Genomic DNA, 18,792 nt, shown 5'->3' on the forward strand with positions numbered 1-18,792 from the left:
AGGACTAGAAGTGCTGGGTTAAATGGCCTGCTTAAAATGCTGGCTCTGTTGCTCAGGATCTGTGAACTTGGGCCTTCTATTGCACCTCTATGTACACTTTTTCTACCTGTTAAGTGGGAGGAATGACAGTGCTTTCTTCATTGGTCATTTTGAGGAATAAATATGTTCATATGTATAAATTGACCAGACCCATGCCTGCAAAAGAACAAGCACTGAAATGTAATTGGTATCAAGGAAGTTTGTTCGGAGGCACCTTGCTAGTAAGTAGGGTAAAATCTTCTGTTCCAAAGTCTGTCTAAATTATTAATCATTGGAGTACACTCGCTTGATCAGGACACTTAACCTCTCTGGGCCTCTGTTTTTCTCACTGATAAATGGGGAAAACACCATAGTGCCTGCACCAAATCAGTCCTGTTGCAGAGCCCAGCTCAGAGTGGGACTCGATTGTTAATAGTGCTGTCTCTATATCCTACTTGTAGAATGTCTGTATGTATATATTTATATATATATATTTATAGATATATATATATATATATATATATATATATATATGATTATTCCACATTTATATTATATACTAAGTATAGCTAATAGCCCAGGTATTACTCTTAAATGTTTCTCCTAATACTGGAAATACAGGATAGTTTAAAGTATATTTTATGAATTTACTCCCATTTCAAAGAATAGATTTGGTTTACTGGATAACCGAAAACAGTTTCCTCCCTAACTAACAAGGTTTCATTTTACATTTTTAATGTTCTGATGGTCTTAAGTGTGTCTCTTTCAGATTCTTTAAAATAGTCTATGGAATGTTTTTAAAATTGCCCAAATTCTTTTTCTTTTACAAATGTAGATTGGCCATAATTTCAATCTTTATGTTACAGAGGGAAGAGAAGAGACAGTTAGAATTTCACAGAGGGAAATATGATGATTTGTTTTTGCTGTTGTGCCATTTTTTTTTTTTTTTTTTTTTTTTGGTGTGTGTGGGAAAGGGTGTGATGTCATCTTGTCTCCACCCCCTGTGAGTAAGCCCACGGCACAGCTAAGTGCAGCCGCCCGCCTCTGTCACTGGGAGACCATCCACTTAAATGCAGCTCCAGGGTTGCGAGGCACCCACCAGCATCACTCCCCGGGCGAGGTGGCAAATGCAACATGCTCTCCAGCTTGGGGTGTCTACTTCTCTGTGGAAGTATTGCACTTGCCCTGGGAAATGCACAGAAATTGCCAAAAGGCAAGTAGCTCTGATGTTTTATGTTTTAAAAATATTTTAAGAGATACTTGTTTTTAAACTGTTAATATTAAATATGATCTGCTTTATCATATGGGGGAATAGATTTATGCTGCAGAAAGTCAAAGTTCAAATGTGTGAAGGGTTTGCTTAAACTATTACTCCACACTCCCCATTATTTACTTTTCAATTGCAGCTCTTTATGGCAAAAATGAAAACCAACTTCTTGGTTGGGTATGTTCAAGGGAACTGGAATGGTATAGTTTCAAGTTACAGTATTTGTATATTGAATCATATTATGTAAAGGGCTATTATAATTTGTCAGTTATTTGCTGTTTTTATCACTCAGAGACTAAACCAGCACAAGTTTAAAATTTAAAAGAAGCTAATTCTGAAATCTGGAATCTTTGGCACAAATCTCAAGCATACCTGTTAACCAGGAGGTTGAGGGAGTCTAGGCAGGTCTGACCAAAGTATGGTCACGCGCTAAGTGGTAGACACTTCTCTCCAGTGGAGTTTGGAAGAGGGTTTGATGTGTTGGACAGGACACTCCCCCTTTCTCCTGCCTAAACTGCTCTTATTTTAGTGTTGGTATTTTGTTTACAAATGCCATTAGAAGAAAATTAAGTTCTCTAAATTTAGACCTCAAAAATGCTTTAAGCCCATCGGCACTAAAACAAGAGGCTCCTTCCTCTCCTGTCTTTGTACAGAAATCTTGTGTGTACTTTCGTTCCTTTGCAGAGGTACTTTTGGAAGCCAACTTTAGGTCTGTGAAGGCTTTTATGGCTGAAGACTGCTGTAGTCAGCAGGATTATGAAAAACAGGCTGGAATTTACCGTACAGTTATGATGGAAAATATTGGAGGTAACCCAGAGCCACAGGCTTGTCAAAAACCTGGCGTGCATAATAGAGTCAAGAAAAGTTGTTAGTGTCAGAATATTCATAAGATCTTGCCTGGGTCCTTTCCTGGAGGGCTCACTCCAGAATCATCTTCTCACGAGCAAAAGCTGCTCTTCTTTCACTGGGTAAAGTGAAACTTGAATCCAGAATGTGAAGGCTGAAGCACTTGGCCGGTTGGTATTTCACATGATGACGTGAAAAGCAATAAAAAGGCAAAGTAAAACTTCTCAACTTTGATCAAATAATTATGCAAAGAAAAAAGAAAAGCAAACACTATCAGATCTTTTTCTTATACCAAGAATTTTGTTTCTTGGTCATAGCAAACTGTGATTGAAATAAGTCATGAGCTACCAGCATTTAGAATTGACCCTTCATAGTGATAAGACATTTAACAATAACATATCATTTGAGAGGAGTCTGGGGTTTTTCTCCATCTCAATACCTATAGATGGTTTTATTTTATTGTCTGTTCACCAAGTAGAGATGATAGCCAAAATTTGGTTTATTGCAAACTTCTGCAAATTCCAAGTGCTTTAATTATTTTGCATTCACTAAAAGCAGATCTCTTAATACAGTTTGCCTTTATTTTCAATGGTAAAGGAAAAAAAGAACCATAGTTGTAAAAAATAATCATGAAATATTTGTCTATTTAATTGAGTTTTAATCTGAAGTGTTTTCATCCAGGTTCTTTTGTAAATTAAAAAAAAATCTGTTATAAAATAAATGCCATGCCTCACTGTTTTTAGTGCTATTTCAAATCATGGAAGCTACTGAGGGACTTTTAGCTGAAGTCACCTTTCCCAAACTGTGTTCCAGGAATAGGTGTTCTGTCCTATGATGGTGGGGGGGGGGGAGCTATGTGTGACAGTGGGCAGGCAGCTGTTTTTTGTCAATAACTTGGGGAACCTTTGATGCTTTGTCCATATAGGTTGGGTATTCACAATAGATGTTAGCATTTTACAATTTTTAACCCATTGTTTCTCAAATTCATTTAACTTAAAACCTGTTTTTGTTTTTTTTTTTTTTTTCCCAGTATGATGGTAATAATATCTTCCCAGGGGTTTGTCTGTTCCAGAACATATTTGGAGAAATGCTGGGCTATAATAGGATTTAAAAAATGAGAAGGGAAAAAAAGGTTTTTCTTTTTTTTCTACCTAATTTAGAGTTAGTTAAGGACCATGTGTTATTTAAGATTCTCATTTTTCATAAAACAGACCATATTAACAGATTTATAAAGCAAGTGAATTTAACTACACAAACAAGTCTATTATCCTCATTTTACTCATTTTGCCACAGACTGATAAAAACTTCATTACAGGCCAATATTTGGAAATCACTGGCTTAGCTTGACGTTTATTTTCTAAATGAAGGCATCCAAAGAATAGAGAAGTTGAGTGATTTTTCCCATGTTAATGGCAGAGCCAGGAGTGGATACTGGGTTTCTGATTAAAAATCCACTTTCTACCCTATTTCCCACTTGGTAAGCAGAGTCCCTCACCCAAATCTTAGGCATCATACCCTATAGCATATGTGAGAATGCTATCCTTCTTGTGAATAAAATTGATTCTCATACAATGTTTAAAGTTCATCTTAATTTTCACATTTTCCTAAGACAAAGTTACATTTGATACAAACATTTTATACACACACACACACACACACATATATATATTTACATATATATGTATTGTTTGATTATTTGTAAGAAATCATCTGTTACATGTCATGTTCCTATATGCTAATGACTATATTCTTTGGCAAGTTACTTTGCTAAGCCTCAGTTTTCTCATCTGTAAAATGGGCAAAATGGTACCTATCTCATAGTATTTTAGGATTAAATGAGTTAAGAGATGCAGAGATTTTAGTAAAGGGTCTTATACATAACTAGCCTCCAATAAATTCTTATTCCTAATATAAAGGTGGCTCTATATTGAGTGCACACTGAATAATATATGATCTTTTGTTGAAACTGTAAGATAAATCTCTGAGATGGCTTTGTGGTGTGTCATTGGTGGACAGGTGGGGTGAGATAGTGACCTACTGTTTTGTGTGACCACTGGGCAAATCATCTGCCCCCTTCCAGTCTGACTGTGCTCCTTGCATGTGGGCAGACACTCTCCAGGAAAAGCTGCACCTTTGCCTTAGGATCAGGGTTTCAGTAGAGAAAGAGATGGGAAAGGATGCATGGCTTCTCCAGGTGAGAACCACTTGAACTCCAGGTGAGAACCACTTGAACTTTCAGGAGGACAATTGGACTCTAACACATAGGCCCCTGAGATGAATCACGTTGTTTTGTACCTTAGGAAGCCCCTGTGCTCCAGCAACCTTCATAACCTTTATTCTTGCACCATAGAAGTTTCTTCTCCCCATCACACATATGAAAACAAAACCACACGGAATAAAGGGAGCCAACAAAATCTTATAATTGGACATCAGAGGCTTGACACACCTGCTAAAACTCCTGTGTATGGAGGGTTGTATGCAGCCTGAAGGCAAAGGATACTGTTATTAGGCAAGTCTATCATACCTCCCTTTAAGGCACGTGTGAGGAAAACCACAGAGGAGCATCGAGTAGCAAGTATAGTCACATGGTCAGGGGGCCTGGGGATCTTGGGTGTGATTCTTGTCATGTGGCAAAGGGAATAGGTAGCTCGCTCTTTGTCTGAGGTTTTACCTGAAAAGGTAGACGTCTCTTAGTTCAGGTATTAAAAAACACAGGAACAGATGATATAACAGTGACCATCATCATGGCTATTAGCTACTACTGCTATTGTTTTCATTCTCATAGATGACATTTTTTAATGTGTACTACATGTGGTACACATTATATATAATATTATTTTTCTGAAGAAAAGTAAATAATAGGTATTAATAAATAATAATTATTTATTATTAATATTTCCCTGTCCTAAGATGGAAGAGATCTGATGGTCCCCCTTAATTATTTTTTATTAATAAATAATAAACATTTCTGTTTGGCTAGCAAAGGAGAAACATAGGGGACTCCTGTCCCAAAGGCTGTGATTCTGCCTATCATCAGGAACAGGGGGCTTTTAAAGAGGTGATTTAAAGGCTACATTCCACATGTTCACTAGTCAATTTGGGTGACAGTCATTTCTGAGCTCTTCTGATACCATCCCCAAATTCTGGATTACTTTGTTTCTATGGTGGGTTTGTACTCAAGGACAGATAAATCTGCCTAATATGGGGGAAGAGAGGTAATCCTGTTTCCCCTGAGATTAGGGAGTAGGAGAGTTTAAGGAGGAGGAGGGAGAGAGGAAGAGAAAGAAATGTGTCCATTTTAAAAATAGGTTGCAGTGGCAGAGCAGCAAGGGCTATATTTAAAGCATAAAGTGGACCACTGTTATATTTCCCCACTGTCAATTTCCAAGTTCCACTTCTGTGGAAAAATGGGTGATGACATCTCCAAACTGCTTCCTGCTGAAAGGGGATGAAGTTGGGGGAAAGTAACCCAAAGTCCTTGGTCTCTATCAGGTGGGATGTGGACAGTTAAGGGTATTTAGTATCAGAGCAGTCCAGAGGTCCACAGTAGCAGATGGCAGGTGACTGGACAAGGCATCCATAAGGCAGGGATCATGCTAAGATGATAGAGCTGCATATTTTTAATGAGCTAATTAAATTGTCTAAATCCCCCTGTAAAGTGGGTATCCTATTGCTTGCATTTTGTAAAGCATCAGATTATGCCTCCACGTGTTTAAATAACTTTTCCCTAGCCACATAGCCAGCATGGCCAAGATATTTCCCTTGATTTTGATGAAATATCAGCTCTGTAATCTATGTAAAGATACACTAGTTATAAATTCTACCCCATGTTTATGGAGAGCACTGAGACTGGGGAGACAAAACTTGACACCTGTCTTCAGGCAACTGGAGTTAGTGGAGGAGATGGGGTAAAAAGGGATAACTCCAGTAAAGTGGCATCCTTCTCCAATTTGGTGAAGCACAGTGAATTTTGAGACTAGCCAAAAGGACCAAATCCAGACTGGAGGTGTCAAATATTATAAAAGGCACTCAAGTAGAAGTGTGAAGGACAAATGCATTTGGGGGCAAGAAGAAGGATGGCTGAAAAGTGAGGGGCCTTCCCAACAGAGATGACTGCTGGGCTCAAACTCAGCAATTACTAAAGTATTGAGAGGGTAAACGAAGACCAAGAGATCCACAGGATGCAATCGAGTATGCCTTTCTTGTCTCTATCTGTTCTGAGTCCTTATGATTTATTACAAAGAGGACTTGGAACGTTATCTTTGGAGAGGCAGGCTTTTCTTGTTCTGTAAACTTTCCAGCCACTCATCTCAGTACTGGCCTTCTCAATCTTAACTTTGACAAAACAAAAATGTGTCACTCTAACAGCACATTCCATGTCTCCAAAGGGTGGTTGATACTTGTGAGGGTTTAGGGACCATCAGATCTCTTCCATCTTAGGGCAGAGAAGTTGGGAGGTTGATATGGGGACTGCAAAGTCTAGTGGAGGGAGTTCTGATTTTATTTGAATGTTTGTGTATTGCTAGGACTGTATTAAAGAGTACATTAGAAGGAATAGCCCTGCTGCTAAAAGAAAAAAGTTGGGAAACCATAGAATTATTTTAGTATTTTTTAAAGCTCTAAAGTTTCTTGGCAGATTTATTGCTATGTTTGTTTATTTGACCACTGATTATTGAACATCTACTAGGCAAAACTGAATGAGATTCAGCTGTGTTATAAAAGAACTTTAAATTAGGAATGTAAAAAAAAAAAACAACTCAAGGTTTAAAAATAAAATTCCCCTAGATTAATGATATACATCATTCGTTTAGTTTCATACACTGTTCAGTTGGACAATGAGATACAAAATCTTAAGGAATTTTAGCTTCTCTTGATTCAAGTTAATGAGACAGAGCTGACCACTTGAGAATAGAATTCATCAGTACTATATTGTCGCAAAGAAGATTAAAATGTTTAGGTAGGTTCATGCGAGTTGATGAAGGGTTTTGCTAAGATGAAAGTGAGACCTTGAGTGAAGGGACAACCATTCTTGAGATACAACCATCCATTCTATCTGGGTCACCATCCTCAGAAAGAATTCCCTCTTAAGTATTCCCTGACTGACATTTGTAAAGGTAGGCGTAAAAGAGGTGAATTTAATAAACATTATGTAAAAACAAACATAAAAATAAAAGTTAAAAATCTAATGTGATCAATTGCTAGAACAATAAAATAAAAACAAAGCTGTTAAAAAATGACCAAAAGTGTAAACAAAACAAAACTAAAAACTGGGTGTGGTGGTACATGCCTGTAATCTCAGCTCCTTGGGAGGTTGAGGCAGGATGACTGCAAGTTCAAGGCATCCTGGGTAACTTAGTGAGACCTTGTCTCAAGATAAAATAATATAAAATTAAAAGTCTATAGATGTAGCTCAGTGGTAGATGAATTGTCTAGTATGTGTGAAGAGCCCCTGTGCTCCAGCAACCTTCATAACCTTTATTCTTGCACCATAGAAGTTTCTTCTCCCCATCACACATGAAAACAAAACCACACAGGAGTAAAGGGAGCCAACAAAATCTTATAATTGGACATCAGAGGCTTGACACACCTGCTAAAACTCCTGTGTATGGAGGGTTGTATTCAGCCTGAAGGCAAAGGATACTGTTATTAGGCAAGTCTATCATACCTCCCTTTAAGGTATGTGTGAAGAGCTGGGTTTAATTCCCAGTATCCCCACCCCACACACAGTAAATATAAATAGTATCAGCTAAAAAAAAAGTTCTAAAAACAAATGGAAAAACAATGCATTAAATACTACATTTCATTAAATATAACCAAATTACCATATACCAGGTTAGGTTTTTAAGGCTGTGCTTACATAAATGATCTCTTTTTATCCTCACACTTGTGAAAAGTATATTGTTAGTATCTTAAAGAATATGGTGATTATATTTTTGCATAACAAATTTCCATAAAAGCAGCTTAAAATAATGCATTCATTGTTTCAAACTTGCTGTGGGGTAGGAGTCAGCCTGGCTCAGCTGGGTCTTTCATGAGGCTTCTGTGAAGGTTCTAGGGCTGAGTCTCATCTGAAGGCCTGGCTGGGGAAGGATTCCCTGTCAAGCTAATGTGGTCAAAGAATTCATTTCCTGAAAGGTCGTTGGTCTGAGGACCTCATTTCATCACTGGCCTTCATTGGCCAGCGGTCATCTCAGTTCTTTGTCAGATGGGCCTTTCTACTATGGCTACTTGCCCAGAAGAGTCTGCAGGTAGACTTATGTAGCCTAATTGCAGAAGTGAAGGCCCCTCTCTTTTGCCATATCTTGTTGGTGAGAAGAAGGTGAGAGGTAATTATATTCTTAGATTATCTCAGAGTCTACCTGCCACAAAATGTTCAATGGTAGCTTGAAGTCACTAAGTGATATAGCAGAACCATGGACATAAGAAATCTGACTCCAGAGGACACACTGGTTTGAGCATAATTACTCAGTCCATCAACTTCCCACAGAATTCAGCCATTACTGGCAGATGCTCAGTAGGCAAACTGCTTATTTGTGTCCCTCCATAGTTGGAGTTGATTCTAGGAAATTCCCGAAAATTGAGGTAAGTATGTTAAGAATGCAAAGGCATCCAATATGAATCTTCTCTGTATGCAACAGGCCGATTGGCACCTAGATTCCTTTGTTGATACAGAAACCTTTAATTCTGTTACTTAGGGCTGGATAATCATACTAGCAAACACTAAGCCTACCTGTGTAGGTTAGAAATAGCTGTAGGCTTTAAACTAAAAACTACTCTGGAAGTTCCTTTTGATAGTTATCAGGCATTCCTGCCTAAGAATCTCTTTTGTAGCCTCCAGTTTACTTATTCTTGGAAGTTACATTTAACCATTATTATTATTTAAAATGCCCAGGAATAGCTGTGTTTTGGTTTTAACTGTCTTTGCTAAGTGTTTAAGATGAAGTAGTCAAACTGACTTTTGTTTCTATCTATCGTTAACAGTCAGCTGAGTTTCTCTGTAGTTCATCAAGTATGGTTAATCCAATAGGGGGCCACACAAACCAAATTCCCTCAAAATAGAGGAATTGCTTTCATTGATGCCACCATCTCTCAAAGGAAAAAACATAATAAAAAATGATTTTTAAAAATCTGAAAAAATATTAAGCAGTTAATATGTATGAACTTGGTCATGCAGTCCCAGTGAAAATGTGCTTCAGAAACATTAGTAGAGTGGCTTTTAAAGTAAATGGAGGAATTACAATGAGGGTAAATTTGTGGTTGGGGATAGAAGGTATACTTTTGTTACTAGATGTGATGGCGGCAACTCAGAAAATTTTCTCTCAGATGCTATTTCATGTTAATAAAACAGCAGTTCTTCCACGTGCTCTCAGGAAACAGAACAAAATTTAGGTAGTACAAAGAAATATTCTCAGCATGACACTCAGAATCTTGTAGAATGTTTAATAATACTTGAGCACCCTGTGGGTCTTTTATTTAGCCCATAGTCTCTTCTTGTGTTGGAAAGATTTTAAAGGTTTTAGGAGGCACATGGTAGGGAAGGTTGGCTTGGGGGTCTCTGGGAAAGTTCTGTAGGTAGCAAGACTGAATCAGGATTTAGTTCACTGCTCATAATATTTACCTGTGTTTCCCACTGAAAACCTTCCATGGTGAGATAGTTATGGTATGTAATAGATTTTTCTGACCCAGCAGAACCCTGATTTATATTCCCTGGGATTTTGCTGGAAATTTGGGATCCTCAGAGTTAGTCTGAGGTTTGAAGCCATCTTAGAACACAAGCTATAAAGTCAGCTAATGTTCCTCTCACCAGAATTCTGAAAAAAAAAAAAAAAAAAAAGAGGTAGAATATTTGGTGCTTCCATAGATAGTTTGCTACCATTCTCTAGTCAAGGATTATGCATCTAATGCCCGTCCATTAGAAACCCAGACCAAACTCACCCACATCAAGCACCTTCTGATCAGATTAGAAATTATTTGTAGAGAGCAGCTTTGCCCACTTCAAACCTTACCTTACCTTTTCTTCTTTTAACATAAGGTCACCAGTATTTGTAACATCCATCGCAACAGTTCTAATCCTGGCTGCACATGAGGATAACTGAGTTTTCAAAATTATCAGTAATGCTCTACTACCCCTGCCTCATCACAATTCCATTAGTCCAGGGTAAGAGATTTTTAAAATATTTCTCTGGTAATTCCAATATGGCCAGAGCTATAGAATAACTAATCAACATTTTTTGAAAATGTGCATGTATAAATACTTGATAAATGTTCCTGGAAGAATATAGAGTAAAATTTAAAAGTTGCAAGTAAATTATTTTGCTATTTGAGTTTTACTTTCTATCTAAAAGTTATTATTGTTGTTATTTTTTGCCTGATTCCAGGATTTTAAAACACTATTTGGAATAATTTTTCAGGCTTCCTTCTCAAAGTACAATACAAAAACGCTTAAGATTAAGATTAACATTTGTTTTTAGTATTAGGACATAAGTGATATTCTCTAATTTTATAAAATCTCAGAAGCTAGATCTGAGAAGCTGTGACTGATTTCCTTTATCGGGACTGAACTTACGTTTATTTTTGTCACCCAAGTAATATTTTAAAATCATCAATATAAAGATTACAAAGAGGAGTAGAACAATTTCTGCCTTTGAGGAGTTTGAAATCGATTCTATTTGACTACACAAATGTCATTTTATTTTATGTGAAATCATCAGTGTCTTAATTCTTTGTCCTCATTTAACAACTGAATTTCCAGGAGTTAAGCCATTCCACCGTGTTGTCATACACTAGCTTTGATATACATAAAGAAATTAATTCATGTAATAAGTAAGACAAACCAAGACCTCATGAGCCCATCAGTGAATAACTGATGAATTTTGAATTTTGAATAATGAATTTCCCTCCTCGCAAAGTCCTGGTCACATGATTTCTTTGGGAAATGGTTTCTTTCATTGTATACATTACCATATACATTCTGGCTCATCTTCTGTTTTCAGGACAATTTTTGAGCACATAGGAAATCTTATGACCTAAAACCTCTTTGAAATGCATTCCACTGCATTTTCAGAACACGGAAAGGTCTTTCCCTTTTGAGCAGTGCACAGATGCTTCTGAGGACCTGGAACTGGGGTGCTTTTGCTTCCGATGTGATGCCAAGGTGGAGTTTCAGATTTCCTTTTTCCTTGAATACCATCCTTTGATTTTTCCATTCTGTTGGTTGGTAAGAAAATGTTCTGGTTCCAAGGGCCTCACTGAAAGTACACTGTGCACACGCATGTGAAGGCTTGCAAGACCTCATAGGCCTTCTTTCTGAGAGACCCAGATTCTGTCGTTGAAGGAGGAGTTTGGGGTGGCTGCCAAAGTCTTGCTGGCAGAGAACTCTGGAATTTAGTCCTGCTCCAGTTATGCTGTCAGAGGAGGCAGGACAGTTCCTTCTCCTTTCACTTTCCAGATGGAGTTAAACTACCCCTAACCAACTGGTTTAGGACAGTATATCAGATAATCTGAAGTCTGCCCCTCCGTTCCTCTTCTGGTCCATCTTCTTCAAACACCCCCTGATGATCCTGTTACAGAATTTTGCTCTAACTGCTCATATTTTCAGTAGCATTAGAAGGAAAGTGTTGATGGATATGCTTTCTTATTCAGGTTTATCCCAATCTGTAGTTTCATTAAAAATTAAGAAGGTAAGTATTGAAAAATAGCAATATAGTGTTCTATTAGATTGAAAATATCATGATTTCTTGCTCATTTATCTTGGCATCAGCAAGCTTGAAAATTCACTTATATTCATGTGATGAGCTCTGGGTAAAAGCACAGAACTAAATGTGAACCTGTGAACATCAGAATTCTTCCTCTGAAAAAAGAGTATAATAAATATCAGTTCTTTTTTTTTTTTTTTTAGCTTCCACAAATAAATGATATTAGGATGACTTTAATGGCCATAGTAACTTTCTTAACCAAGGTAAGAGGAGATGTGGAGACCAGGAGCACTTTTAAAATCTCTTTGCCTTCTGTGGCAATGAGAGAGGGACATCTGCTGGAAGCTCCACAGTCTGGAAAAGATGCTGAGAGATGAGAACACCTTCTTGCTGGGTGTCAGTGGTTAATGTGTTGGGATCTGCGGTGTGGCAGCCTCACACTGAAACGGGCTCTGAGCAGGAGAGTCAAGCCATAATGGATGCTTTAGACATAACCCTTGCCATCAGCATCACGCTTTTGTTCCCTTGTCCATCTCTCCCTACATGGATTGAGAAGGTCCTGCTCAGAATAGACTGGCCCTTTATTGTCAAAGATTTGGGAGCACACGTTGTGGTTCTGGGGAGGCAGCCCTGCATGACTTGCTTTTAGCTAGGTGCTTGCTATAGTCTGTCTGGTTGAGTCCCAGGCATTGGATTGGTGACTGATAAATCACCAGATGGGACCCTTTTCCAGCCTCCCTCTTTTCGTTCCTCATCCTTCTCTTTCCTAAACCTTAATCCCTTTCTTTTGCCCTGCCTCTTCCTCCTGCTTCCCTCTTGTCCTCTTTCCCCTTTCTCTCAACACTATAAGAGTCCTCAGAGTATTCTCCTGGCTTCCACCCGCAGCCACTCCTGCTGGCCACTTTGGCTCCTGCTCTCGCCTCACAGCTGACTCCCCATCTGTTTGGACGCACCAGGAATCATCCTTTAGAAGACAATGCACACTTTATATCTTTTTCAAGGCAGGATTATTATTTCTATGTCATGTTAAGTGTTCTATTAGATTGAAAATATCATGATTTCTTGCTCATTTATCTTGGCATCAGCAAGCTTGAAAACTCACTTATATTCATGTGATAAGCCCTGAGCCAATCAGATTGCACCAACCCTAACTGCATGTTCACACCATAGTTCATTCTTAAGTAGCCTCAAGTATAGCACACGTATTATGTCCTGTGAAAGTTGGCAACAATACACGCATGACAAAAGCTAGATATTATAGTGTCATGGTGTAAAGTTGGTTTTGTGTTGGTTCTGTTGTAGTTGTCGTTGGATATTTTGAAGCACTTTTTTTGTAGTTTTTCCCAAGGCTTATACTCAAATGCCATGTTTCTCTTCATTTGACTTGTAACCAACATTTCCATGAAACTGAGCTTCTGTGTAAAGTATCCCCAGGAAATGTGATCCTCTCGTTGGCAACCAGATCACAATTGTAGGTATTTAAGTTCTTTTCGACATGCCAGATTCCCTCTTTGATCTCCATTCTTGGGCTCACGGTTTTCTTTGCTGTACTCGACAGATGTCTTCCAAATTTTCCTCTCACTTCATTAACAGCCCTCCTCTTTCCTGCTTTTGTGTCTCTTCAAGTTCTGATCCCTGTGCTTGGAAGACCATCCACTCTACCTTCCATAGGAACTTTGTATAATTTCTTGGCATTTAGACTTTTTCAACCATAACCTATATTAATAATTGAATAAAAATACATATAGTCCTCCATATCCATGATTCTACATATTCTACATCTGGGGATTCAACCAATTGTGGATTGAATGTTTTTGAAAATAAAATTTCATCTCTACTGAACATGTGGAGGCTTTTTTTTTTTTGCCATTATTCACTAAAAAAATAAAACAACTATTTACAATAGCATTTACATTATAGTATGTGTTATAAATAATCTAGGAACAATTTGAAGTATTTGGGAGGATGTGCATAGGTTGTACACAAATACTACACCATTTTACATTAGGGACTTGAGCATCTATGGATTTTGATATTGGTGAAGGATTCTGGAACCAATTCCCCATGGATGCCAAGAGAAGACTGTGTATTAGGTTTCCAGATGTGTGTGTGTGTGTGTGTGTGTTTGCATATGTGTCCTGTGCTAAGTTGTGCTGGTTCTCCTTGTGATACAAATATAAATGTTTTTATAAATATGTATAAACATGTTATCTATAAATACATAATATATATTAGGTAAAAGTCTGTGAGAACTAATTGAATTTGGTGTGATATTGATTTTTGATCCACATATTAAAAATAGTGATTTAGTATTTTGCTCCTATGTATAACAATCCCATTACAAAACCCTTTATAAATAGTCTTACCCTGAAGCAAGTGACATTTTTATTATCCTGTTTGGGAACAACTCAAATATTGATATTACAACTGACTCACTAGAATGACTGACTAGATATATATCATTGAATCACTTAGAGGTGTAATAGTACTTCATACTATAGTTTAGCCTAATTTTCTTCTCTACATATTCTTGACAAATTCCATTTTCACACCTTTTTACCAACATCTCGGTGATTTTTACAAATATTTTCAGGTGCCTTTCTCAGCTATTTATGAAGAACATGCATTGAGTTTTATAATCCCCTAAATTTGTCAGCCGAATTGCATTATATAACACTTGTTCTTAATTGGCCATTCAACTCAAGCATCTGTTTTCACTTATGTCAGAAAATTAAGACAACAAGCATTTACTGTGGTGTTTTCCAAAGTCGTCATAACCCATGGTTCAATGTCCTCTGCAAGGGTTTTGTGGTGTCCCAGAAACATCCATTTCAAATATTCCTTTTCCTGGCTGGAGGTTGATAGGCCACAAAGAGACCACAGACATTAACACTAAATAAACTTCCTGTAAATTATCAAGTAATTTAAAAGGCATTAAAGGATAAGCATTAGCAGAGTTCAGATGCTTTTAGGGATATCTCTTTCCAGGGACTTTCTTATTTCGTGAGTGTTTGTTTCTCAAAAAGAGAGAGAGGGAGAGGGAGAGAGAAATGCTTAATCTCCATTTATCTACTCTGAGCCTAAAATCTCTTCTTCCTACCCTTCTTCCTTCATGTATTTGCATTCTATATCCCCAAGGCCTGCTTTCGGACCACAATTAGATGGGAATTGTAAAAGAACAAACAAACAAAAAACCAACTTGAGTTTTGTTTTATTGAAATTCAGCTTTTTAACCACCTGGAGAAAATTATTCTTACACTCAGTTTGAACATCCCTAATACAAACACTGAAATACAAAATGCTCCCAAATCTGAAACTTACTAAGCACCAACATGATACCACAAGCGATAAATTCTACCACTGGACTTCACGTGATGGTTACAGTTAAAAATGCTAAAATTATTGTGTAAATTGTACCAAAAATAGTGTAAAAGTACCTTCAGGCTATGTATATAAAATGTACATGAATCATAAATGATTTTCATGTTTAGACTTGTATCTTATTTTCAAGTTTTCTCATTATATATATGTGAATATTCCAAAAGGCAAAAAAAAATCAAAATATGAAACATTTTTTAATTCCAAACATAAAGGATAAGGAATACTCAACCTGTATTGAGAAACATGGAATTGCTGAATGTTCAAGCTGTAGTAAGCATCAGAATTTCTACATGGGCTTAAAAACTTAGAATGCATGGGTACTGTTGTCTGTAATCCCAGCAACTCAGAAGGCTAAGGCAGGAGGATCTAAAGTTGAAGGCCAGCTTGGGCAACCTAGTGATATCCTGTTTCAAATTTTAAAAAGGATTGTGGATGCAGCTCAGTGGTAAAACACCCCTGGGTTCTGTCCCAGTACCAGAAAACAAAAAGTCAACTCAGTATGCTAGGTCTCATCACTAGTTTCATATTTGGTAGATCTGACATGAATGTTGAGAGAATGACAATTCTTAACAAGTTCCCAGGTGATAATAATGCTGCTGATCCTTACACCTTATTTTGGAAACCATGGACAATAAATCTTTTCAGAATGAAAAGTTCTACATCATCCATCGTCACCATTCTAAGGCAACTCAGTTTCATGTTCTGATAATCTGCCTGCTAAACAACTACCATTAATGATTCTGATGAGATTAACAATATATTGAAAAATAGTACTGATCTTTTAATATAATCAGCGTTAAGCAGTGGGGCACTAATTTGAAGAAAGTGGCTTATATACTCTTAGCTAACTTACTAAGTTTTTTACCTTAAATTAAGACTTTGTGTTTAACATTGCTTTTTATTTTGGATTATCTAGTCTGGAGAAACTGTGCTTTCTGCAGTTCAGTATGTAGTACCTATCTGTAGGAAAAGTCTGGCTTGTGAGAATGAGAACAGCTAGCTCTTATGGTAAACTTGCTGGCTGCCTTTTAAATTTAGAATCTATCTTTTACCACAGCTAGCTGGAGCCCTAGGCAGCATTCACTTAATGTAACCTTGTTTGGTGGTGATTAATGTTTAAAACTTGGTTGAAAAGGTTTTGGTGACATTATAAGCTATTAGTGGGAGTCATTTTGGGTATACATGTTGAAGTTAATGCCTAACACTAGCTAAAGGCATGTGTAACCCAAACGCAAGAAAAGTATAACCCAAACGCAAGAAAAAATCCATTATAAAGTATGAACAGTTGACCAGGTCAATGAAGACAAATACAATTGTGAAACTCAAAATAAACTTGGTACTTCACATAAATGTTTTCTGTCATTTTAACTTTCACAGGCTGTCAGCCAGCCTGTCAGCTCATATTGGACATCAGCCTATCGTGAGCATTAGCTATGATATTTGTATTTGGCATCCAGCTGAAAGTTTTGTACATGTAGCTTGCAGGTTAGTTTCTTTTCTTGGGACATCCATAAAACCTTTGAATTAGTTTATATTTGTGGGTCTGTGCATTTTTCAGGAGTATTGAGTTTTGGATATGAAGCTTTTCAAGAAGTCTAAGAGCCAATAAAATTTAACTGTTAGACAGATCCTTTTTACTCAGAGAATTAGAGTAGGTCAAGTAAGTGGCTAGAAGAACATGCAGAGACTGCAGAGACGGTTATGGGGTGTTTATGAAAAACTTCATAACTGAGATGTGAACACATTTTAGTTTTCATAATTAATTTTGATGTGGCTGAAAAAATTTAAGCATGGAAATAAGAGTGTCCAAGATGGCCCTTGATTGTTCTCACCTCCTGTTATTCATGCTCTTATATGTATGATCTTGCACCCTAAATCAAGGCTGGCTCATATATCCATTAGAACACAGAAATACGGCAAAGATCTGCGACCTCAGAGGCTAGGATGTAGAAGACTTTGTGTTTAACAGTGCTTTTTATTTTGGATTATCCAGTCTGGAGAAAGGCAGCTGTCATGTCATAAGGCTCTCATGCAATCCTGTGGAGAGGTTCATGTATTGCTGGACCTAGAATTCCTGCCTATATCCAGCACAAACTTGCTAGCCACAGGTATGAGCCATCTTGGAAGTGCATGCTCCAACCCAAGTCAAGCCTTCAGATACAGCCTTGGCCAATATATTAATGCAATGTAGCATGAGATGCTGAGTCAGAATGGTCCAACCGAGCTGTTCCCAATTTCCTGGTCCACAGAAACTGTGGATAATAAGTGCCTTTGTTGTTTAAGCCACTAAGCTTTGGGTTAATTTTTAAACTCTACAGGGAGTGTATTTTCTATCTTTAAATTTTTTTAAAAGGACTATTTAAGTGGAAGAAATATAGAATGAACTATGTTTATAAGTTTATTTATTGGCATACAGTTTTGAATATGTAGTTCTGCCTATGGGCCAAAAATAAGTGAGACTAAATTCTGGAAGAGAGTTTTTGGATCAGTTACCTTTGCTAGGACCATGAAACGCTGGGCATAAATGCTAATTGATTGTAAAAATACAAAAACAAATATCCCTTTAAAGAAAACTCAGTGTTTGATAGTGTAGAGCAGCTTAAAGACCATCTTTTCTGAGGGCTTCATAAATGGCCTTCTCCTTCATTCCAGAGGCTAGGATGAGTTTTAGGCCAAGGGTGTGGATCTGTATTGGTTCTGCTATAATTTAGGAGAGTCAACCTCTAGGCCCCAGATAGCCTAGAGAGAGCCAGATCCAAGATCCACCCTGCAGTTGACCTACATTACTGAGTTCCCCTGAGGAACAAATGGGCCTCCTGGGAAAAACCTGGGTCAGGCCAGGCTCTCATCTCCTTGGCCTCAGCTTCAGTCCCATGGTGAAGTTTCTGCCTTGGCATTCCTCATGGAATTTTGTCTCCAGGGTAGGCATTATGAAATTTCTTATCTCTTATAAAAATCATTTTATAAGCACCTAACAAAATAGGAAGAATAGAGATATAAAGAAGAAAAATGGGTACTGTCCCAGTGTAGTTGATATCCTAGTAAAATGAATTGACAAACTAAATAAGGTAAATAAATAAATAAAGGCTACAACTGAGGAACAAATAAAGCTAAATCTGGCACAGGAAAAAAAGGAATTTATTTTGCATGGGAAAGTTGGAAGATCTTTGAATAAGGCCTTTTCTGCCATTCTGCAGGAATTTTATGGTATTTCCACAAGTGTTTTATTTTTAAGAAGCTTCATGTAGGAAAATTTTTTCTGTATTCTATCTACAAAGAGTGAGCAAATTTTTCTAACTCCAAACCAGAATATGTAATATATGTAAAGGTAGTGCCAAAGACACAGGGCTCTGTGTAATGTTCTGGGGCTCTCTTTATTTAAAAAAAAATATATATATATATATAATCAAGATTATTGGTTGCACTACNATAACAAAACATAAATTTGGCGAAGCAGTTTCTATCCAAGACCAAACCTCAGTCTGCGTCTCTAGTCTTTTTTACTAATGTGTTCATTGTTCAGGGAATTGCAAGGCCTCATGTAGCTTCTTGCTTTTGCTTAGATTTAGGGCATGTAGAACTTGA

At 37.4% G+C, this 18,792-nt stretch overlaps 1 protein-coding gene across 35 annotated transcripts in view; it reads left to right on the forward strand.

The window, feature by feature from the left end:
* The first annotated feature begins 1,032 nt into the window (after positions 1 to 1,032).
* Positions 1,033 to 18,792, forward strand: part of LOC107136359 (ABI family member 3 binding protein) — a 227,666-nt gene continuing 209,906 nt past the window's right edge. For 19 of the 35 annotated variants that reach the window (XM_048803406.1, XM_048803412.1, XM_048803408.1 and 16 more), the window contains exon 1: positions 1,034 to 1,231. In XM_048803406.1, coding sequence (XP_048659363.1) covers positions 1,153 to 1,231 — 79 coding nt within the window. In that variant the 5' untranslated portion in view covers positions 1,034 to 1,152. Of the gene's footprint in view, positions 1,232 to 18,792 lie in introns of all 35 variants that reach the window. The other 16 variants (XM_048803407.1, XM_048803428.1, XM_048803417.1 and 13 more) reach the window with 4 other exon arrangements.

Source organism: Marmota marmota, unplaced genomic scaffold (genome assembly GCF_001458135.2).
Source record: "Marmota marmota marmota unplaced genomic scaffold, marMar, whole genome shotgun sequence".
Taxonomy (NCBI): domain Eukaryota; kingdom Metazoa; phylum Chordata; class Mammalia; order Rodentia; family Sciuridae; genus Marmota; species Marmota marmota.